Source organism: Chiloscyllium plagiosum, unplaced genomic scaffold, assembly GCF_037043375.1.
Source record: "Chiloscyllium plagiosum isolate Xiang-an unplaced genomic scaffold, Cpla_swu_hap1 HiC_scaffold_14, whole genome shotgun sequence".
Taxonomy (NCBI): domain Eukaryota; kingdom Metazoa; phylum Chordata; class Chondrichthyes; order Orectolobiformes; family Hemiscylliidae; genus Chiloscyllium; species Chiloscyllium plagiosum.
The window spans coordinates 34,168,465-34,193,980 of record NW_028270152.1 but is presented as its reverse complement, the minus strand read 5'-3'; the positions used below and the strand labels follow the sequence as shown (position 1 = coordinate 34,193,980).

At 38.0% G+C, this 25,516-nt stretch overlaps 1 protein-coding gene across 1 annotated transcript in view; it reads right to left on the bottom strand.

Moving 5' to 3' along the window:
* Positions 1-715: 715 nt before the first annotated feature.
* The window catches only part of LOC122558993 (ninjurin-1), a 62,245-nt gene continuing 37,444 nt past the window's right edge, over positions 716-25,516 (bottom strand). Inside the window, exons 2-4 of the mRNA XM_043708027.2 lie at positions 23,472-23,697; positions 19,034-19,210; positions 716-9,686 (exon numbers count right to left, since the gene is read on the bottom strand). Of these exons, the coding sequence (XP_043563962.2) occupies positions 19,050-19,210; positions 23,472-23,697 (387 nt within the window). The 3' untranslated portion in view covers positions 716-9,686; positions 19,034-19,049. The remainder of the gene's footprint in view (positions 9,687-19,033; positions 19,211-23,471; positions 23,698-25,516) is intronic.

The window sequence follows — 25,516 nt, the reverse complement described above, 5'->3', positions numbered from 1 at the left end:
TGATCACTCTTCAGTTCCTTTAATTTTCCCATTATTGATAATTTATTACAGCTAATTTTACTTCAACCCTGTCCCCAATCCTCTTTTAATTTCTTTAGGACCTCCAGCAAGCAATCCTCCCTTTCTGCTCTAAACACTAAAACAAAATAATCAATCAGCATGTCTGCCATTTCTCTGTGGCCACAGACAATATCCCCACTCTCAGCTTTCAGTGGGCCAATAGTATTCTTAACCAGCTGCTTTCCCTTTATGTAACTGTAAATTCTTCTCTTCTCGTCTTTTATATCCCCTGCAAGTTTCCTTTTATAATCTTTCGTAACCGCATTCACAGCCCATGAATGAATTAAAACAAAACCCACATCACTTCCTGTGGACTTTGCTAACATTAACTGAGAGAATAAACTACCAACTTTTTGACTAATTTTGTAATGCCTAATAGAAATTAGTGAAGAATTAACGTGCAAATGGTTGTTGGGCCTTCTCTGGCACTGGCTGGCAAAATGTATGTTCAGTGATGTGTGAGGTTAAGAGTGGGTTAGCTGGAGGCAAGACCTCCAGTATTACTAGTATCACAATCTGCCTACTCTACATTTTGTTGCAAGCAAATTAGGAGGGGTGAATGGACTATTTTTCTGTGCTGTACCTGAAGTAGCTAGAGCAGAGTTTGAATTTAAAATGGAAGTAATTTAGTGTAAGAAATAAGCCAACTTGCACCTTGAAGTTGACAAGAGCCAGTTTATTTCAAAACGTACTCAGGTAAAAATGCAGAAATGATTAACCAAAGGTTTCAAATGTACAAACACACCCAATTACTCACTAATGAAAGAAACAATGCCCTCTCCCACTCATACATGTAAAAAACGAAGGCAAAACTGCAGACTATCAGATTTTAAAACTTAGCAAAGCAACAAGTATTATACAGTGAATATCCAGAGGCCTACTTGTAGCTGAAGGACTTTTCCTGTAGTCTCTACTGGTACAATACTGGAGTTTCTCACCAAAACAGTCACTCTGCAGTTGTGGCTGGGGTCAATTCTCTTGTTCCCTTGGAAATGGTAGAGCTGATTCAGAATTCTCCTTCAAGAGCTCTCAGATTGCAGCAATGAAGACTTCTGGAAGGTCTTAAAATCACAATCACAACCAGCCCAGTTTTAATGAAAGAGATCTCAGAAAAAGAGATTGAGGGAAAAAGATATTGCTCCTTTTATCTCTGAATGTTGCTCTCTGAATGTTGCTTCAAAAACAGTTCATTTTTCACACCCAAGAGCTGGTCATATCATCTTTCTCTGAAAACTCTGTAGAATGCCTCTGATTGAAAACAAATTGTCATAGGTTCATGTCAAGGGAAACAAGACCCTTTGGTCAAATTCATCCAAGTTTCTCAAATCAAACTAGTCCCACTTGTCTACGTTTGGTCCATATCCCTCTAAACCTTTCCTATTCATGTACCTATCCAAATGTCTTTTAAATCTTGTTACTGTAATCTACCACGTCCTCTGAAACTGATCTCTTCTGGAAAAGTTGTCCCTCAGGTGCATGTTACATCTTTCCCCTCTCACTTCAAAAATATGCCCCTCTGTTTTGAACTCCCCCACCCTAGAGAAAAGACATTTGATATTCATCTTATCTCTACCCCTCACAATTTTATAAATATCTGTAAGGTCACCCCTCAACCTTCCTAAGCTCCACTGAAAAAAAGTCCCAGCCTATCTTTATAACTCAAACCCTCCAGTCCTGGCAACATCCCTGTAAATCTTTTGAACCCTCTCCAATTTAATAGTGTCCTTCCTATAGCAGGATAACCAGAACTGTACTCAATCCTCCAAAAGTGGCCTCCCCAACATCTTTTACAACCTTAACGTGGCGTCCCAATTCCTGTACTTTAAGTTTAGAAAAAATGAATGCAAGCATGTTAAATGCCGTCTTAATCACATGTCTACCTGTGACACAACTGGACTCCTAGGTGTCTCTGTTTGACAACACTACCCAGGGCCCTATCATTAAATGTATAAGTCCTGCCACTATTTGTTTTTACCAAAATGCAATGCCTTGCATTTATCCAAAGTAAACTCCACCTTCATGAATGCAACATTTAGCTGTTGTAGACCAATGTCCTTTGTTTTCAAAACAGTTATTTTCAAAAATTTCATATCCAGCTGATAATATTCATTATAAATTAATATTTTAGGTTACACACCTTCATAACAATATATCAGTATGTGTTTTCAGTGCCTATGCTAATGAACTACCTAAGATGGGATCTACCAGAGCCCACACAAAATGGGCACCATGGGTGCCATTGCAGACCTAAAATAACACACAGCGCACCAAATATATGACTACTTTATGCCGAAATGTTGCAACTAATTCATTAAAACTAGGATCAATGTGAGGTTTGACAATTTCTCCATGGATATTGAGACCAATCTCTGCCTGCCTAAATTCTATCAATTTGGTCCAGATCATGAATTAACACTGGAACCTCTCAATATATGGCTTGGTAACACACTTACCCACTTTCCTTTTCAGTTATTTGAAGATATTGCATTGCAAATCTTAGTTGCAGTTGATGGGAAAACAAGACAACACGTTATGAAAAGCAAATCAACAGAGCAATCACTCAATATACATTGACTGACAGTGCAGTAAGGAAGGTTTGAAAAGAATGGTTTGTCTTTTAAAACTATTTAGATTGTGCGAGTAAGGAATGATAACTTGTCTTAAATGCTGGTGAAACATAGCGAACATGTCAAACAAAACTGAATGATACATGTGGAAAATGGAAGAAAATGTGACATCCCATTTGCCCCTCATTGTAATTTTGATTATGCAGTGTCATACATGCAGATAAAGAGAATGGTGTCTTGGGGAATTGACAATTATGTTGCCTGTATTACACTTTAGGGAGTGAGCATGCATATGCTGCTTGGCTGTGAAGTACGAAATATAGTTGACTGAACATACTCCTTGTACCATGTAAAACATTTTGGAAAGTTATCGTCTAAGTCTCACAAAACTGACAGGAATCAATCTTACAGCAATTAAACTGTGAACATAACAGTAAGACTCAGCTCTAAAATTAACACATCTCAGGCAAGTTTCTTTTCCCTCTCATAGTATATTGGAGCAGACTCTTAGTCATAACATTTAATATGATGAATATTAAAAAAAGCTGAATGCGTTTTGTGGTAAGAATGGGTTTTCAGGACTAAAGTAAACATGAATAGAAATGATTAAATGTTTGCAAAAAAAGTTTAATTTAATATAATCAATAGAAGTTGAGTGATATTGGTCTCTTCTGGTTAGGCTCCCAGCATTCTACCTCATCTGACACAGCCAACTTACAATTAAAGACATTACACAGAGACAAGGCTTTGCGTAAGCCTGATACAGATTGGATGAATGAGGTAAACATTCATTTTTAAACAAGCTGCCTGAGTGAGTGAATACAAAAAATGATCATGCAATATTTAAGGAAAGAAATGCCTCAAGGGGCTGGAGTCTAGGATATGAGTGGCTGGCCTTTGGTATCTATCCACTGGTAACAGAATAACTCAATAGGTGAAAGCAATTGACTGAGTAGTTATGAGGTGTCCACTAGCCCCCAGAGTTAAAGAATATAAGCAGGCTGCCAAGGAGAGAAAACCACATTGAACAGCAAGAAGGATTTCTGAGGTGGATCCATGTTCTATAACATCTTCAGTACAGCACCTTGGCCAACTTGAGAGGCAACTGGAAAAAAGGTGTTATAAAGACCAAAAGGTTCACCTGATCCATTCAGTCCAAGACTGGTAAACTGTCCTTACTGTTAACATATTAATATCAACTATGTCTATTCAAATTGTGTACTGTCACGTCTCAATAAACCTCTATTTCTCAACACTTTTGAGTAATCAGTGATGCTTGATCAAATCCAACACTATCTGTGAACTGTTAAAGCATTATTGCTGAGTAATACAGTAAAGCATAGTACAGCAGAATTTCTCACAGATACTGTGCAGTTCTATTTGATTTAACTTTGGGAGAAACAAGCCAAACTATTATGCATTGAACAGACAAAGAGGGATGCAGATTTGTTTTTAAATTTCTTTCCGAAAATGTGAGATTATGCATTTTGGCAGGAAGAATAGCAGACCCAAATAAATAGAGAAAGATGGCAAAAGCTACAGCACTGAGATTTGGGAGTCATTGCGCATAAATCTCAAAAAGCTAGCAAAGAAGTTCAACAAGTAGTACAAAAGGCAAATGGAATGTTGGCCTTTACTTCAAAGAGAATGAAGTATAAAAAGACGTAAGTTTTGCTAAAATTATGCAAGCCAGTAGTCAGACTACAGTTAGAATACTGTGAACAATTTTGGTCCACTTATTTAAGGAAAGATATGCTAGCATTAAAGGAGGTTGAGGGAAGGTTCACTAGACAGGTACCAAGTATGGAGGGTCTGTCTTATGAGGAGAGGTTGAGTAGTTTGAGCCTGTATGCATTGTAGTTTGGAAGAATGAGAGGCAACCTTATTGAAACATAAGATTCTTTAGTGACTTGACAAGGTAGATTGTTGTTTCCTCTCGCAAGAGAGTCAAACAGAGTTTAGGATTATCAGTCAGCCACTGAACAGTGAACACAGTTGATGGGGCCGAATGGCCTACTTCTGCTCTTTTGTTTTATGGTCTTTACAAGTCCTTGATGTTTGTGTGTGACTTAATATGGTGCTGAAGCTCAATGTTGATAAGTTGCTTAATAATGACAAAATAGGTTAAAATAAAACTCACATTCTAAATAAAAATGGAGAAGTAGACCTTAGATGCAAAAAATGGACAGACATTTGTAGAAGTATTTTAATTGTAAAGTGCAATATTTTATAACGAATACATTTAAGTTACCACATGGAATAAAAGCCAAGATGCTTAAAATGTTGATAGCTGCTATATATCTTGGCACCAGGTGAATCCTTCATTAATCACATTTTATTTTTAAACTTCTGAAGTTTAGGTTTGTTAGGCGAGCACTCCTTGAAAATTTAAGCTTGTTTGGAAAGATACATCAATATTTCAGCAACAAAGCTTTGAGGTAACATTTGCTGAATGTGAGTCAATCTGACTCAGCCTGATGCATATGATGAAGCTGAATGCTGGTCCATCTTTGGAAGAACAACTATCATAAAACAAGGCAATAGAGGTATAGAAAGGGTCGATGCAGGAAGCTCATTCCTGATGACCAGGGGAATCCAGAACCAGCATCAAGGTCTAAGGATATTGGGTAAGCTTTATCTTCCCTCCCTCCATTCAATGGGATTCTGAGAAATAACTAGTTATCAGCAGCAACTTGGACATTCCTATCTATAGAGTCCATCAAAATCTCCCAACTTGCCACATGCCTCTATAAAATTCCATTTGGGTATGAACTGAACTTTTTGAACTCTGCAACACTGATGAAACCTGGAGGAAAGTTTTGGTAGTAAACACCATCTGACACAACACATTCTGGATTAGAGAGTGGTGCTGGTAAAGCACAGCAGTTCAGGCAGCAACCGAGGAGCAGGAAAATTGACATTTCAGGCAAAAGCCCGTCATTAGGAGGGTTTGTGCCCAAAATGTCGATTTTCCTGCTCCTCGGATGCTGCCTGAACTGCTGTGCTTTTCCAGCACCACTCTAATCCAGAATCTGGCTTCCAGCATCTGCAGTCATTGTTTTTACCTCATTGACACAAACATATTGCTTCAATACCAACATCTCAACAATCAGGCTCAGTGCCCTTCTGGAGAATGTGGACAACCCTCAACAGAAGACAAATTAAACATGGCTGATGTGGCCACTGGGTTACAAGTAGCACTGGGCAATAATAACTGAATCCCTAATGAAGCAACTAATAATGTCTTTTCCCTGACTCAAGTTTAAAGGTGACATTCTAGAGTTACACTTGCTCTCCAACAAGTCTTTGGACTGGTTAAATACTTAACATTGAAACTGATGACAGCTTCTGCTCCTAAAGCCATGCAAAAAAAGGAAGAAAATCCCAGAAAGATCTTCCAGCCAACAAGTCAACATCAACACACTATTCCTTTCATGAATTTCTTAGTTTACACCATGCACAATTTTTGATGTCTTGTTCTGTAAATCCCATTATTGCTTCACTATATAAAAATCTTCTCAATGAGAAATTCTAATGTAAAAATTGATACATATTTAGAACAGACCTACATGAAACTCAATAGTTGTTCAAAAAATCTAGATGTTCAAATTATAAAGAAAAGAGTCTGAATATTAAGGTCTCTCTAGCTAATAATGCACTGTCTTCCTGCTCAATATAAATTGATATATAGTGGTAGAAAATATAGTCAAAATGTTTTAATATTTGTTTTCATTTCTAATATTGGTAAACACTATATATTAAAATACAAGGGTGTAATTTATAATCAATCCTTTGTTCATTTAAAACAAAACTAACATGAAAACAAGGGAAGTAAGAGTAGCTTAATATTGTACTCATGATTCACAGTGCCATGGCCATTGTTCGACATTCGATTTGTAGCTGACAACTGGTTCGACCCACATTATTTTAGTTGTTCTGATCTCAGTAGCCAGACTCTGAGACAGAAAACATCCTATCACTTGTGACTATATTATTAATTTAATGATTTTAGTTATACAGTCATATAGCATAGGAACGGAGCTGTCAGTCTGAACCATCCGTGCGGACCGGACATTCCATTCTGACCTCGTCTCATTTGCCAGCATTTGGCCCATACCCCTCCAAAACCTTCCTATTTATGTCACGATCCAGATGCCTCTTAAATGTTGTATCTGCCTCCACCACTTCCTCTGGAAGCTTGTTCCGTACACGCACCACCCTCTGTGTGAAAAAGTTACACTTCAGGTCTTTTTTAAATCTTTCCCCTCTCACTTTAAATCTTTGTCCTCTAGTTTTGGACTCCCTCGCCGTAGGGAAAAGACCTTGGCTATTCACCCTATCTATGCCCCTCATGATTCTAGAAACCTCAACAAGGTCACCCCTCAGTCTCCACTCCAGGGAAAAATGCCCCAGCCTATTCAGCCTCTCCTTTTCCCTCAAACCATCCATTATCAGTAACATGTTTATAAATCTTTTCTGCACCTTCTCAAATTTAACAATATCCTTTCTATAGAAGATTGTAAATGAGAAGAGTTTTTTTTGACACCTTTTAGACGAGATCAGGTGGAACTTACTATTTGCACATACTGGAAGTAATTGCTGGTCATTTACTTATAGTGGAAGAGATAATGAAACTTGTTATTTAGAACCCAAGGGATTTCATTTTAATCTTGGGTAGGAAAGTATTTTGGGAACAAATTTCCTCCAGGATTTGTGAACTTGGTGTCAAGACCAAAATTGGTAACAAGGCTGTGTTGCAATTTTCTAGGAGCAGCCTCCTAGCTCACCAAATGTGGATAGGTGCCCACTGGTGCAGGGCCCATAAAGGGCAGGCAGCTCCTGGGTTTTAGCAGCTCCAGTGAGGGAAGTGGGTGCTGCTGATGAACAGCAGGGACAGGGAGGGTGCCTCAAAATGGAGCAAGCCCAGCTGGCCTCTACATCAGTCAGTACATGTCCAGCAAACGGTTCAGAGAGGAGCAGATGAATCTTCATTGGCAGAGGCTGACCACAAATGCAGCTTCTCATAATAGTTAGCCCCTTGTTGAGTCCTGTGTCTCCTATAGGCGGGTGTCTTTGAGGCTGGAGGCCTTCACATACTCGTTATATGGTCAACAAGACTGTGGCAATGAGAGGTCACCACAACAGAGTGAGAGTAATACAAAAACAGGCAAATGACAAAGAGAAAATAAATGTCCTCATATAAATAGGACACATTTTGCTCTAATGGACTATATTTGACCTTAAATACTTAATCCTTCTTCAGTCTCCATTGATTTGGTCAGCTGCTTGTATATTTCCAGCATATTTTGTTTTTATTGCAGATTTCCAATATTTCTGGTATTTTGCTTTTCAAATACTTTCTATATTTAAGAATGTTCGTGCATTAATCTAGAAAAGCAAGTACACTGCAGTTTGTATGTATTTTTAAAATGTGATTCAAAATAAATATTTTATGTATTAATGTACCTCAACTGGAGGAATGAGTTCATTGTCAGTCAAAACAGAAAATGCTGAAAATATTGAGCATAACCTGCAGCACCTGTGGAGTCAGAAGTAAATTTAACATTCCAAATCCAAGATCTTTCATCAAAGAATCCATTATTTTGTTTGCTTTTGTCATGTAATGATAATTCTCTGATGTTACCTAAGGGTAAGAAGTGATAGAGAAAAAGTCATGCCCATTTTGAACCAGCTGTAGTCTGGGAAATTGTCAACCAGCAAGCTGATGAACAGAAGGGTACACTAGAAAAGCTAACTCATTTCTTCCTCTCACTAAATATTCTTGGTCAATTTTACGTTTTGCTCTTCTCATGAACTTTTATATCTTTGGCTTACAAATCAGTTAATGTGAATTCACCAGAGTGTGTTCATTTCCATCTTAGCAGTTTAGTCCATCCACATTTTGGCCGTCAATTTACCATGAAACAGTGGAACTTAGTCAAGCCTGATGCTATGCTCATCCAGCATCCACACCATGCATTTTCACCAGAGGTCACTGATTATGATAAGAAGCAGATATGAAAGTAAGCAATGCAAACGTGCTCACCATGGTGAAGGATCATAAAGCACAGTTAGAGGGAAGTGTAACCTGGACAAAACACAGGCAAAAATACAAAGGGAAGAATTCAAAATGGGGGAAGAGAGCGAAATAAAATATTAAAGGTGTGGTGCAGAGGAAGAAAAAAACGGAGAACTAAATGTAAAGAAAACATCATGAGAGGAATGGAAAAATAGATAGAGGAATCCCAAGATTTACAGTTGCATTTTAGAGATATGTAAAGGTACACAAGCGAGCATGATCAAAAAGCACAGCTACATTAACAAATCATTTTAGCACTTTGGAATCAAAAATAGAGTGTACAATTGTAGCAACATTCCTCTAAACAAAGTAAAATATTTTCCATTCTCAATAAAGACTTACAATTCTAAAATACAACATTTCAAATGTTTCACATCGTGCAGAAAAGTTCAAAAAGTATACAGGTCGTCCAACTGGACTTTTCAAAGGTCATGCTCCTATTGGTAAGTTTACAAACATTCCATTATTACTGTCTCAATCTTGCACCTACAATCTGATGCTAAGTTTACTGTTGTTATTACTGAAATGTTCCATAAACTGGTTGGTTGTTATAACATGTTTAAGCATTTCTGGTCTATTTCATAACTGTCTTTGTATCTATAAGCTCTAATTTCAAAATAATATATCTATTTTTAACGATGTGCTTGTTTACATTTACTATTTGCAACAAAACATATTTTGCTGAATTTCGAAGTGTCACTTATTTCAGATATGCACAATATTGTTCATCAATTGTATTGGCAGAAAGAAAGGCTGTATTTTACAAAACTGTAATGCCCTAGGTACACTTCAAATACTGATGCATGACTCTTTATTCAGTGGAAACATGTAAGTTGTATTTCCCTGTGCAGACAGCCACATGTTAAGAGAGGTATTTTAAAAGGCCTGCCTTTTAAAAGCTCTCTTGTTAATTTTGCAACTGTGCCACTGATGCATGAGATCTTGAGATTCCTTTGTAGCTCAGAAAGTTCCATGACAAGCTGGAAAAGATTTAAAAAAAAGGAAATTACCATTTAGAATGGCTAATTCCAACACAACAGCATTTAAAATGGGACATTGTATTACAGATTTATTCTTCTTTATATGAAGAGTAGCCTGGTAGTGTTAATCATATAGAATTATTTTCACATTCAGAAATAACAGATTAAGAATTCCTGAGATGCTGTTTCTGGATTCCGTCTAAGACTGATCCGTGACAAGATGTGTTTTAGCAATTGTGGTTTGGCCAAGCCTGTTCTAGCAAGAATAACATCTTGTATTAGCAGAATTTAATCTTCGGAAAACAAGAAGAAAAAAGAAATAATTCTATTCACAATCAATCCCACTGGAGACTGACTCAGTATTAAAACAGACAGTTGGAGGGTCATTTCTTTTAGTGACTTTTCAATAGGAATTTTGCAATAACACAAGGTTAATTCCAGAAATGATCAGCATTCGGACAACACCAGTTACAGTCCCACAGGTTATTTGAAACCACAAGCTTTCAAAGTGTTGCCCCTTTGTTAGGTTAACTATAACTATAGTTGGACTATAACCTGGTACCATCTGACCTTGTCCACGCCAGTCCAACACTGGCACCTCCACATCCAGAAATGATGTGGTGATGCTCTCAAGCTCCTGTAAATTTCGACATGGCACCATTGTGGAAGCAGCTGCTCCACATATAATTCAAGAAGCAGACCACCACCGTCTGCACCCCTACCTCAATCTCACAGGAAACAGTATGGATAATAAATACTGGGCCTGACAATGAGAATTCATCCTGATACTGAATTAAAATAAGTTCCCCAGAAAGTGATCTACTCTGATAGGGACAGAATACTGCAATTTCTGTGCAATCTTTCTCTGTGAGTTTTCAAATTCTTTTTAAATTTAACTTTAACTTATTAATCCTTTCATTCTCTTCCTTTCCTTCCTGTAGCTAATTCTTCTGCTTCCTGTTTGGTCGCTATATCTTGGATGAAGTGAAATCATTGAAGCATTTCATTTAGAAATTGAAGCTCAAAGAAAGTGCTGATAATTCATATTATGCCTAAAATGAAACATTATAAGATTAAACCACTGTATGAAATGAATGTATATTTACAATAAACTTTTAAACCTTAAATGATGAGAGTTCCATTTTGAATGCTCACTTATCTTTTAGACTTAATCGTTCTGAAGGATCAAATTTGAATTACTGGTAATGTCAAGATAGACACTGAAGCTAATTTGGTTGTTGTTATACTGGATATTTTTACCAATAGCAAAGCTGAATTTGCACAATATAACCAAACACATATAACTAAAGAACCCTCTGCCTTTTCAAACGGTCAGAGGGACATGGATAATTTTCATGTCAAGTATTTTATTCTTGTGAATGTGTTTTGGTCCTGTGGACTACTTTTGGGAAACTATTCTATAAACGCAGAACAGTTATGGGGAATGTTTACTTGTATATGGTTGGAAATCAATATCTTTTTTCCATGCCAAATATAGGAAGTTGTACAATTATCCCAATTTTTTAGCATGACTCGGTATTAGAATGACTCCTTCAAGCTGACAGCCAAAAGGACAGGCACTTTATAGAATGTGAACTTATGCCATGAAAAAAGAGGGGAACATGAGGTTTACTGGAAAACTTTTAAAAAATATTTCTTAATATAAAAGTATTTTGGGAAACCTGACACAGCTTTTGACATGTGACATATTTGCAACTTCTGCTTGTTTAATTTCGAAATATCTGGAAACCCCTACTGTGATTTAACTATTTGACATATTTTAGCTACTTGGAACAATGCAGAAAAGCAACTGACTATTTTATTAATGTTGACTACAGTAATAACAGCTTGGTCCAATTAAATAATATTCCAGTACATATCTATCCTCCTAAATTCACAAGATACTTGTCTTCTAAAAAAGAGCTGAGTCACAGCATTCCCTAACTTACATAAGACCATAAGGCATAGGAGCAGAAGTAGGCCACTTGGCCCATTGAATTCATCTCACATTCAATGAGAACATTAATGATCTGATAATCCGCAACTCCATTTTCCTGCTTTACCCCATAAGCTTTCCTTAATGATTCAAAGTCTGCCTATCTCGTGCATAATATACTTAGCAATCCAGCCTCAATAGCTCTCTGTGATAAAGAATTCCACAAATTCACCACTTTCTGAGAGAAAATATTTCTCCTCACCCGTGTCTTAAGACCAATTGATTGAACCGATCCTCTTAAGAAAATCCCTCTGTACCCAGGATCGGCCGAGTGATTTGACTGCATCCAGTGACAGAATATCTTTCCTCAGAAAAGGGATCCAAAACTGCTTACAGTAGTCTGGGTGTTGTATGACTAGTGTCCTGTGTAGTTTTAAAATGATTTATTTTTATATTCCATTCCCCTTAAAATAAAGGCTAACTTTCCATTTGTCTTCCTTGTTACACATTGAACTTGGATGCTAGCTTTTTGTGATGCACTTGAACTCCTGAATCTCTCTGTGCTGCACTTCTCTGCAGTTTTTTCCAATTTAACAAATATTTAGTTCTTCTATTATTCCTACCCAAAGTTTATTAACCTCAAGTTTTCCCAAATTTGTACTCTATCTGCCAAGTTTTTTTCCCATTCAGTTAACCTGTCTATATCCCTCTGCAGACTGCATTTATCATCCTCACTACTCACCTTCCAAACTGCTTTTATGTCACCTACAGACACATAGTACATTCAATCCCTTCATCTAAGTTATTATAAATAATTTTTGCCCCAACACTGACCCCTGTGGCACTCCACTAGTCACAGGTTATGAACATAAAAGAACATAAGAATTAGGAGCAGGAGTAGGCTGTCTGGCCCTTCGAGCCTGCTCCGCCATTTAATAAGATCACGGCTCTCCTTTTCGTGGACTCAGCTCCACTTACGCGTGTTCTTACTGTATCTCTTAATCCATTTATTGTTAAAAAAAACTATCTTAACTTTAAAAACATTTACTGAAATATCATCAACTACTTCACTGGGCAAGGAATTCCATAGATTTACGACCCTTTGGGTAAAGAAGTTCCTTCTCAATTCAGTCCAAAATCTGCTCTCTCTAATCTTGAGATTATGTCCTCTTCTCTTAGTTTCACCTGCCAGTGGAAACATCCTCTCTGCTTCTATATTATCTATTCCCTTCATAATTATATATGTTTCTATAATATATCCCCTCATTCTTCTGTGTTCTAGTGAATATAATCCCAATCTACTCAGTCTCTCCTCATAAGCCAACCCCCTCAACTCTGGAATCAACCTAGTGAACCTCCTCTGCATCCCCTCCAATATATCCTTTCTCAAATAAGGAGACCAAACCTGCGCACAGTACTCCAAATGTGGCCTCACCAGCACACTGTAAAGCTATAACATTACCTCTCTGCTTTTGCACTCAACCCCTTTAGCAATGAAGGACAACATTCCATTTGCCTTCTTAATTACTTGTTGTAACCTGCAGACCAACCTTCTGTGATTCATGCACAAGGACACCCAGACCTCTCTGCTTAGCAGCATGCTGCAACCTTTTAGCATTCAAGTAATAATCCTTTTTACTGATATTTCTATCAAAATGGATGATTTCACATTTATTTACATTGTATTCCATCTGCCAGACCTTTGCCCACTCACGTAAAGTATCTGTATTCCTCTGCAAAGTTTCCCACTTTGTTTTGCCACTCATCTTAGTGTCACTTGCAAACTTTGACACATTACACGTGATCCCCAACTCCAAATTATATCTGTAAATTGTGAATAATTGCAGTCCCAACACTGATCCCTGAGGCACATCACTAGTCAACGATTGCCAGCCAGAAAAGCACTCATTTATCTCCACTCTTTGTTTCCTGTTAGTCAACTAATCCTCTATCCAGGCTAATACTTTACCAGTAATGCCATGCAGCTTTATCTTATGCAGCAGCCTCTTGTGTGGCAATTTGTCAAAGGCTGTTTGGAAATCTAGGTACACCACATCCACTGGGTCCCTGTTGTCCACCTTGCTCCTAATGTCTTCATAGAATTCCTAAAGATTATTTCAGCATGACCTGCCCTTCATGAACCCATGCTGCATCTGTACAATGGGACAATTTCTATCTAGATGCCTTGCTATTTCTTCCTTGATAATAGACACAAGTATCTTCGTCACTACAGAGATTAAGCTCACTGGTCTACAATTCCTCATCTTTTGTCTATCTCCCTTTTTAAACAGTGTCATCACATTTGCTGTTTTCCAATCTGCTGGGACTGCCCCAGAATTTAGCGAATTTTGGAAAATTACCACCAGTGCACCTGCTATTTCTCCCGCCATCTCTTTTAGTATCCTGGGATGCATTCCATCAGGGCCAGGAGACCTGTCTATCCTGAGTTTGATTAGCTTGCCCAACATTACCTCTTCCGTAATAACGATTGTTTCCAGGTCCTCACTTACCTTCGTTTCTTTGTCAATTACTGGCATGTTATTAGTATCCTTCACTGTAAAGACCAATATAAAATACCTGTTCAATGCTTTGGCCATTTCATCATATCCTATAACTAAATGTCCCTTCTCATCCTCTAAAGGACCAACATTTACTTTAGTCACTCTTCATCGTTTTATATATTTATAGAAACTTTTTCTATCTGTCTTTATATTCTGTGCTAGTTTTTTTCTCATTTTCTATCTTACTTTTCTTTATAGCTCTTTTTGTGGCTTTCTGTTGACCTTTAAAATTTTCAATCTTCTAGTTTCATGCTGTTTTTGGCCACTTTGTATGCCTTCGCTTTCAATTTGATAGCCTCCCTAATTTCCTTAGACACCCATGGCAGATTACATCTTTTCTTACAGTCCTTGCTTTTCATTGGAATATACTTTTGCTGAGCACTTTGAAAAATTGTTTTGCAAGTCCTCCACTGCTCATCAACTTTCCCATCATAACATCTTTGTTTCAGGTCTACTTTCGCCAAGTTCTCATTCTATTGTAATCTCCCTTGTTTAAGCACAGGACCCCGGAATTGGATTTTATCTTCACACCTCTCCATCTGTATTCTAAATTCATCTATTCTGTGATCGCTCCTTCCAAGACAATCCTTAATTATCAGATTGTTAATTATTCCTGTCTCATTACACAGGACCAGATCTAGGATAGCCTCCTCTCTCATCAGTTCCATTACATACTGTTCAAGAAAGCTTTCATAGATATACTCAACAAACTCCTTCTCAAGACTACCCTAACTGAGCTGGTTCGACCAATTGACATGTAAGTTAATATCCCCCATGATAACTGCTGTACTATTTTTACACACATTAATTATTTCTTTGTTTATTGCCCACCCCAATGTGATGTTATTATTTGGTGGCCTATAGATTACAGGGGTGGCAAGGTGGCACAGTGGTTAGCAGTGCTGCCTCATAGCACTAGGGACCCAGGTTCGATTCCAGCCTCAGGCAACTGTGTGGAGTTTGCATGTTCTCCCAGTGTCTGTGTGGGTTTCCTCTGGGTGCTCCGGTTTCCTCCCACAATCCAAAGATCTGCAGTTTAGGTGAATTGGCCATGCTAAATTGCCTATCACTACATACTCACCTATAGTGATAGGTGCATTAGTCAGAGGGAAATGAGTCTGGGTGTGTTATTCTTCAGAGTGTCCTGAGGGGCCGAAGGGCCTGTTTCCACACTGTAGGGAATCTAATCTAATCTACACCTATCAGTGACATTTTCTTCTTAGAATTTCTGATTTCCACCCAAATGGATTCAACCTTATTCTCCATAGAAGCTATATCATTTCTCAGCACAGCCCTGATGTCGTCCTTGAAAATCAGAGCTACACATTACCTTCCTGTCTGTCCTTCTTAACAGTCTGATACCACTGGATATTTAATTCCCAGTTGTGACCATCCTGTAATCATATCTCCGTAATGGCTACTAAATCATGTTCATTTGTGTTGTTAGCTCATCAACCTTGTTACGAATGCTACAAGCATTCAGGTAGAGTGCTCTTTCTTACCGTCATGATTTCCAACATCTCTAATAGTATCTCCTGAGTTATCCTTACTTCTTTCGTAATCTGCCTTGAACTTAAACCATCCTGCACACATGCAACCTGCTGCTTACCATTTTATTTACCATCATATTTCCTGTCGTTTTACCTTTCCCATCCGCCCCAACTCACTGGTTTAAAGTACTAGTGATCACCCTCTGAAAATGTCCTCTTTATTCCAATTCTGTCTTCTCTACCCAATCTTCTAACCATGCTAATAAACCATCTCAACCCACCACAGGGTATTATCATATTGATGAACCTTATGAGGGGTACCTTATTAAATGTCTTTTGAAAATCCAAATATATTACATCCACTGCTTCCTCTTGATATACCCTGTTGTTATCCTCTCAAAGAATTCTAATAAGTTTTGTAAGACATGATGCCCTCTTTGTGGAGCCGTGCTGACCCTGTCTGCCTGCAGCGTATTTTTCTAAATGTTCTGCTATTACATCCTTTAAAATTGGCTCTAACATTTTCTATATGACAGATGATAAACTAACGGGCTTATATTTACTTTTTTTGTCTTCCTCTTTTTTTAAATAATGGTGTTACTTTAGGAGATTTCCAATTGCGTTGGACTTTTCCAGAATGTAAAGATTCTTGGAAGATTACCACCACAACGTTCACTTTCTCTGTAGCTACTTCCTTTAAAATCATAGGATGTGGCTCATCAGGTCCAGGAGACTTTTAAGGCTTTAGTCCCATTAGTTTCTTCAGTACTTCAGCAGTGATAGCTAATGTGTTTGTTTCCTCACATTTTAGCCTTTTGTAGTTTGAAGATTGATGCAAAGTATTTGTTCATCTTTTCTGCCATTTCCTGGCTCCCCATTATTACTTCCCAGCCTCAGTCTTTAAAGGGCTTACAGTCATTACTGTCTCTCTCTCTCTCCCGTTTCATACATTTAAAGAAGGTCTTACTGCCCATATTTATGTTACTTGCAAGTTTTCTTTCAGTTGTTTTTTCTCTCCCTTTCGTTTGGTCAGATGATTATCTCCAGATATAACTGTTGTTACAATTGAGGTTATTCAGATTATGATGTTTAGGACTTGGAGCCGTCTTTAAATTCATTGTAAATGATGGGTGTCGTCAGATCTATTCTGAATTCTGCCTGTCAGTAAGCCTATTTGGTTTAATTGTTAGAGATCAATGGAAAGCTTTGATTGTTTTAATAAGAAATAGGTACAAGAAATTTCTGTTCGTAGACAGTAACATCAGTTTGTAATGAGCAGACCCTGAGTCTCCCACAAAGTGTGGTTGGTAAAGTCACTGTAGACCCATAGGGCTGGTCCCTCATTAGAGATGACTGGTGGTGGTTTAACATGAGTCACTACACCTCAGGCGAGAGGAGAGGTTGAGAAAGAAAGCCCTTTATGATAACCTCTGTCGGTGCAGGGATTGAGCCCATGTTGTTGCCATCACTCTGCATTGCATATAGCCATCTAGCCACTGAGCTGGAGATGGTATAAGCAATTGCTCTGTAAAATGTTCATTTGCTTGTGAGGTGAAAGGGAAGTGGGATCAAAAATAGGTAATTAGCTGTTCTCCCTGGATGAAATATTAATGTAGTTTATGTTGCTACGGAAGGGTGGAATCATATTTTACAGCAACTTTATGCTTATTCCTTAATTAGATTGGAGAACAGCTATCTCAATTTTGGCACAGGCCCAGGGTATTAGTAAGGAGGACTTGCAGAGTCGATAGGGCTACATGCTATTGTCATGTCCACTCGGTCATGGTGACTACTTGAAAGTGGGTGGTTAGCCTAGTTTCATTCCTTTAAATCAGACTCTGTAGCAATTTTAAATAACTAAGTGGAATGCAGGGCATTTCAAAGGGCAGTTAAAAATTAACCACTTTTCTTTTAATGTTGACTATGTGTTGACTGCCCCACTCCTGAAGGTTGAATCTCAGCTGCAGCATTTCATATTTCTCTCTTGAACTCTTACCTTTACAGCTCTTTGTTTCTTTTCCATTTGCTGGATTTGAGCTTCCATCTACACTTTTTTTTTGTTTTGTCCCTTCTATGATACCAAATAGAATTCCTATCCTTTAGAGGTATAACTTGGTATTAGATTATGCTAAATTCTTTTAAGTACCTCCCCCTGATAATCTGTAACTTTACCCACCAACAGATTTGCCCAGGTTAATATGAACAACCTCTCATTAATGTCACTAAAGTTAACCTTACCTAACTATAAAGTCTTTTTTACTTTCCCTTCTAAACATGGTGTTAACCTTGAACAAATCATAATTCCAATTTCAGAAATATACATAAGGTATTATCTAAATTCATTATCAAATTGAATATGGCCTGCCCTCTAGATGATTCTAGGACCTAATGTGTCAGAAAAGTATCCAAAACACACAAAACATTCACTAACTTTATGACATGCTCGATGCCTATCCCAATCCATATGAAAGGAAAATAGTCTCCTATTAAAACTACCCTTCTTTTGCTATGTTTATCTAATCTTTGCATTTGTACAAGCTACCACTTCACAGCTACATCAGGTGGCCTATGCACATTGCAGTCTTACATTTTTCCGATTTTATTGTTCTACCAAAAAGACCACACTGCACGCTTATGTATTGTTTACACCCTCTCTTCCTGAGGAAGTGATTTTATTCTTAATCATTATGGTTACTTCACAAATTCAACTATTTCTCTGATCTTCCCTGTAATCCTTAAAATCTACCAAATGTAAGTCCTAGTCCTGGCCAGCTTGTAACCACACCTCAGTAATTGGTAACCTATCATACCCTCCTTTCAATTTGTTTGTTCCAGAAAATGTTTGTTTGGCACATACATTCAAACCTGTGCTCCTGTTCTAATTTGCTTCTTTCTCTCTCTCGGTTTAAGTAGTTTACATATTTCAGTCTCCCCTTCATTTTCTGCTTTTAAATTACAATTTCTGTTATTCTACTTATTTCTCTTTATTTGCTTTCAAATTGTTATCCATAATTTAATCCCTGAGCCTTATCCCCATTTATGAGGTTAAATTCCTTGTGAGCATCCCTTTAGCTTGGATCCTTGTCCCAGTCCTATTCAGTTTGAGCTGTAAATACCAGTTCCTTCCCAACCAGACTGCAGCCAGTGACCCATGAAATGGAACCCCTCCTTCCCACATGACTCCTTGAACTACATGCTCAATCCTCAATCTTTTTATTTCTATGCCAGGTTGCATCTGATTTACCTGACAATCCAGAGATAATCCAGTAATAGATCTAACTCAATACAATCAGACACCAAGTTCTTCAATGGCTTTGCATGAGACACAGAAGGGAAAGGTGCACAATGATGTGGTATTACCTTGTTTTGTGGGTTGCTAAAGATGTTGTGGAGCTGTCTCGTAAGAAGGAGGCCGTTGTACACCAAAAGCTGTGATGAAAATATTCACAATGACAATTATGAACACGAGGCCTGTGGTGATATTGTTGAGAACGTCCAGCTTGGCTTGTTTGTTAGGGTCATTCAGATCATACTTGACTGAAAAGAAGAACAAGAATTGTGTTGGGCAATTGCAATTGAAAGTTCTACATTCATAATGTCAAGGCAAAAATGCCAAGCCATCAATTATCATTGACATTCATTATGGATATCATGAATCAGGCATCTAATTTTCAAATTGAGTTTCCATTTTTTGCATTCAAATCTGAGCGTTTTTAGTCTCCCTGAAATGTTTTATCACACTACAAAGGAATGGCAGATGGAGTTTAACTTAGGTAAATGCCAGGTGTTGCATGTTGGTAAGACAAACGAAGGCAGGACATATATAGTAATTGCTAGGGTGGTGGAGAGTGATGTTGAACAAACAGATTTAGGGGTGTAGGTGCATAATTCCCTGAAAGTAGAGTCACAGCTAGATAGGGTGGTGAAGAAGGCATTTGGCATACTTGCCTTCATTGGTCAGTGCATTGAGTACAGGAGTTAGGAGGTCATCTTGTACAGGACATTGGTGAGGCCACTTTCAGAATACTGCATTCAATTCTAGTTGATGTTGTATAGGAAGTGCTGAAAATGTGTTGCTGGAAAAGCACAGCAGGTCAGGCAGCATCCAAGGAACAGGAGAATTGACGTTTCGGGCATAAGCCCTTCTCCTGTTCCTTGGATGCTGCCTGACCTGCTGCGCTTTTCCAGCAACACATTTTCAGCTCTGATCTCCAGCATCTGCAGCCCTCACTTTCTCTAGTTGTATAGGAAGTGCATTGTTAAAGTTGAGGGGGTGCAGAAAAAATTTACAATGATCTTGCTGGGACTGGAGGATTTGAACAAGAGGGAGAGGCTGAATAGGCTGGGGCTTTTTTCCTTGAAATGTCGGAGGCCGAGGAGTGACCTTGTAGTGGTTTATAAAATCATGTGGGGTCTGAATAGGGTGAATAGCCAAGGTCTTTTTCCACAATGTAGGGGAGTACAAAACTAGAGAACATAGGTTTAAGGTGAGAGGGGAAAATTTAAAAAGGACCTAAGGAGTAATTTTTTCATACAGACAATAGTGCTTGTATGAAATGTGCTGCCAGAGGAAATGGTGGATGTAGGTACAACTGCAACATTTAAAAGGTATCTGGATGAGTATATGAATAGGAAGGGTTTAGAGGGATATGGGCCAAATGCTGGCAAATGGGACTAGATTAGGTTGGGATGTCTAGTTGGCATGGACAAATTGGACTGAAGGGTCCGTTTTCGCGCTGTATGACTCTATCATGCTGACTGGATTACAGTGTTTACAAAGGTTGCTCACTGATATGAAGCTATTAGGTGTTTCCCACAGCACATTTATTTTGAGATAATTTTGTCATATAAGCAACAATGAATATGGTGTGATAATAAGTACAAATCCTTCAAATATTCATTTGACTTATCACCAATCCAGGGAGAGCTTCTCATCAGACCATCCTGTTCTGGGTCACATTAATACCTTTCAGGATGAAAGCTCAATGAAATGAAAGTCTGCCACATTGCTTTGTTTTCCTAAATTATCACATCTCACAAATTGTCAAACGATGGTATTATGATCAGATTTCACAGCAGTCATGTTTATACACTTCACATTATTTTATCCTATGCCTAATGTCCCATCTCAACCAATAAATTCACCATAAAGGAGCCAATAATAATAAAGATCAAATTATTATTGGAAACACTCAACACTGGATCAACTAAACACCATTCAAGAGTATGAATGCCAAGCAGTAAACTGATTTTTACTCAAAGACTGCCCTATTCTTGGTAAGGAATTAACTGATGGTAATGAATATGTATTAATTAAAATATAGCTTCCAATCATAGCTCCCAAATAATTTTAACAGCATGATATTTTTCATTTTGAGGCCTGGAAAGTATTTTGTCCTCTCTGCAGTTGTATCGTGTTTTAGGTCTAAAAGGTTGTTGGGCTAATTTCATAATGTGAAGTGGGTTTTATATTTCAATTCGATCATTCAAGTTGCATTCAATCTCTGGTCACTGTTAAAGTTCTAACTAAATTGAGTAACCTTCCCCCAAATCCCAGGTTTGTGCAGGGTTGCAACTTACACTGCATTGCCCTTGCCCCATCAAATTATACCCACTCAGTGGCTCCCAAAACCACAGCAGAGATCAGGAATAAAGCAATGCCTTGTGTTGGTTCCTGATCCTAATCTCTGGAACTGTGGTATTTTATTTACTTCATTAATAAAAAATTACTGTGGCACCAAAGCAGACTGAGCACAACACTACAGCCTTATAGACATAGCATCAGCACCCAGTTCCCCTAACCAGATGGAAATAATGCTGACATTATGGTAAATGGGTGCATGAAAACATATTTTCCCATGTTTTGCTTTTAATACATCAAGTACTTGGATAAAGTGCAGGATGTGATTGTACTGGTGGTGGAGTTCATGCATTTGCAACTGTATTTATAATGACTAGACTTTGCTTTCAGATTATTCAGAATAGAGTAACTCAGTCTTTCCTGAAGAATTCCTGAAGAATTCCTGAAGATTCCTGAAGAAGGGCCTGTGCCCGAAACGTCGAATCTCCTGTTCCCTGGATGCTGCCTGACCTGCTGTGCTGTTCCAGCAATAAAGTTTCAACTTTGATCTCCAGCATCTGCAGACCTCACTTTCTCCCCTAACTCAGTCTTTCATATTGACTGAATTCACAATACAGTTTCTGGCATTTCCAAGCAGCCACCAATTTATCCTTAAATTTATCACGCAACCATCATCAATAAAATTATTTAGTTCCCATTCAAGTGAATTGAGGTTTCTCTGGGTGGCCGAGTGAGTAATGGCCAGAAGCTCTGCAGACCGGAAGACCAATTCTGAGCTGATCTCCACCACGATACAGCTATTGGATTCAGCACTCAGGAATTCAAAAGGAAAATAACTCAGACAGGATTCTGTTTCCAATTCCTATTTAGTTTTCTATCATGGGATGTGGATATTTGTTGCCCCTCTCTAATTGCCCTTGAATTAAGTGATAACTGCGAAATGTCAACGACATTGCCGTTGGTCTGGAGTCACATATGACAGCAGATTCCCTTCCTAGAATCTGTAAACTAGATAGATTTTTTTTACAACAATCAACAACAGTTGCAATGGAGAGATTTGAATCCACAACCTCCTTCTCTCCACTCCAGGCATTTGCCTGGGCCTCTGGATTACCAGTCCAGTGACATTACCTCCACACTGCTATCTCCCTGTTGGTAGTGGGAGCGCTATTGAGTGATCAGGCATGGCTCAGTGGTGACCTCTCCATGGTCAAACATCATACCAGGACTCTGTGCCCAGTTAGCCTAGGGCCTGAACAGCTAGGTCTAAAGCCAGAGTGGGCAACCTTTGAGCAGCCAAAACTGACAGGACTTGGTAGAGTAATTAAGTAAGAATTGAGAGTTTTATTGTGAAAGATCAGGGTTTTACATAATATTTGGCCATATAGTCCCTTTGTGGCTTTCATATATTTGCAAGCTGACTCTGACCTATTTGTTTGTTTCACAAATACAGTACCAGAGTAAAACAAGTTTACATAGAAACCAGTCAAAGTGCAGGACAACAACTCACATGAGATGAACAGGCATCTTTGCACTTTTTGTATCTTTGTGCTCTTCCCTGAGGAATTTATAATGGCAATGGAAGGATCCAAAAACTGACAGGCTGTAGCATGAATGTGATTTGGCACTTCTATGGTCATGAAAATCTTTTAGACTAGCTTTTGGAATGGTTAGTCCTGTATGACCAAAGATTTCATTAACTTGCCTAAGCCATACATTGGGAATGGACAGAGGTGGTGGGGGAAAGCAAGCATGAACTTTTCTCTTATTGTTCATGCGGAATTTAGAGCCAGAGCTGTAGGCTTCACTCAGAAGAACTGTTGGAACTAGGATTTCAATCCTGTGCCTTCTAAGTCTGAGGCAGGATCGCTATCATTGAGTTAAGTGACTTGAGAGAAGAAAATTTGAGAAGGGTTGAAAGTTTGAATGCTTTAGAATTTCACAGCACAGCTTCAAAAGAAGCTAATTTATACTAAATTGTAACCAAATAAATATTTGATTGGAAGTTCTTGGTAAATATGCTGTTTCTTTTATTTTACAAATATGTTAAAAGTATATTTCACACATTTCTGTAATTTCTCTTGTACCATTATTCTATACTGCAAATCAATATACTAAAAATATACATGGATTACTAATAACAGACATGTGATCTGTTCATTCACATTGACAATGTAAAAATGTAATAATCTTACCATAATTCAATATTTAACTTACCAATGAATATCAATAAGATACCCACTATTAACTGAAATATAAGTGAGAGGCTAATAAGAATGATGAGTGGTACATAGTAGTTGAAGTTAGGCCCTTGATCGACCACTGCTTTGAGCTGGGATGCATTGGCCATCAGCAAGGCAATATCCAGCATGCTTTCTGCTGCACTCTTCTTGTTGGCATAGTGATTGAAGTTGATGGATTGTCTTCGCCTCCTGGCCGGATTCTGTTGTGAGAAAAATACGTTGAGAACAAAATTAGGTCTATGGTGGCACAGAGAAAACCTCACCTTTCATGCTGTTTGATTATAACTCCCAAAAGGTCTGATTGTTTCTTAGCTATGATGCAGCTTTTCTCTGCAGAATATTATCCAAAAAAAAAAGAGTCTATAATTCAGATTTGTGCAATGGACGCCGAAGGGGCATTACTTCTGAAGTTCTAAATCATTTTCTAAAGCAATTTTTATTAGTCAGAATTGAAAAACTGTACGTGCCAGTAAGACAGTAACAGCAACAACTTGTATTTCTGTTGCAACTTCAAAAAAGTAAATATCCAAAAGAGTTTTGCACGAGCATTATTAAAAGGAATTCAAAACTTGTTATACAACCACAACATTTTAGAAGATTTACAATTCTAATCTAAAAATAAATCCTGATATCATATTTGACATCAACCTTTTCCATCATATTTCCATATTTATAATGGAAACTGTCTACGCACATTTGTTACATCATTTTTTTAATAGATATTTTTATTAGAAATTTAACATTTTTACAAGTTTACAAAAATAAACAAAACTCTCAAGTACAAACATTGATATACAATTAAATCTTAAATATATAATAACCGAAATTTAACAAAAGAAAAATACCGAGAAAAAAAACAAAACTCAACTAACTACTAATCTAACCTACAACGAACCAGAGTGTATATTTAAGTCTCTTACATTATTCAAATAAGAAAAAGAGAAAAAAAAACAAAAAAAAACAACGGATAACACAGAAATTGGGTAGTGAGATACATGTTCGGAATGTGTTAACATCAAATGTAACAAAACCCGTATTCGTGCGGGATTCCTCTCCCAAGGGGCCCCAGACCAGCCAAGTTCATAATCTCAGTTAAATAAAAGCCCTTGTTAGGATAGCCGAAATATCTGTATTCATATAATTCAAGAAGGGCTGCCATATTTTATAAAATAATTCGGTCTTTCGGTGCACCATATTTGTAAGGAAGTCAAGGGGAATACATTCCATAATTAATCTGTGCCAATTTGAAAGTCCAGGGGGGCCCTCAGCCACCCAGTTTACCAAAATATTTTTCTTTGCACAGAAAGAAAGAATAGAAAATAGTCTCTTCCCATGCATATCCAGGGAGGGAAAGTTCGAAAAGCCCAAAAGGAGAGATACAGGGTCCACTTTAATTTCCGTTCCTAAAATTTCTGTCAGGGTACTTGCTACTTTAGTCCAGTATCTATGGATCTTATGACAGGTCCATAGGCAATGTACAAGAGTACCCACCTGTATTTTACATTTGGGACACATTGGAGATGCTCTTGCCTTAAATTTTGCCAATCGATCCGGTGCTATATGGGCCCTATGAAGTATCTTCAGCTGAATAGCCTGAGTTCTGTTACAGATGGTGATTCTTCTGGCGTCTTCCCAAATGTCATTCCATGTTTCTATAGAGATTTCAAGTCCTAATTCCTGATCCCATGTTTTAAGCAGATTGTCCATATCTTCCGATACTTCATCATGTAGTAAATGATAACTAGTACTGATGGAGGATACCCCCATTTGTCGTAGTACTCTACATTCTCTATCTGATTTATAAAGACTATCTATGGGCGGCACGGTGGCACAGTGGTTAGCATTGCAGCCTCACAGCGCCAGAGACCCGGGTTCTATTCCCGCCTCAGGCGACTCTGTGTGGAGTTTACACATTCTCCCCGTGTCTGCGTGGGTTTCCTCCGGGTGCTCCAGTTTGCTCCCACAATCCAAAAATGTGCAGGTTAGGTGAATTGGCCATGCTAAATTGCCCGTAGTGTT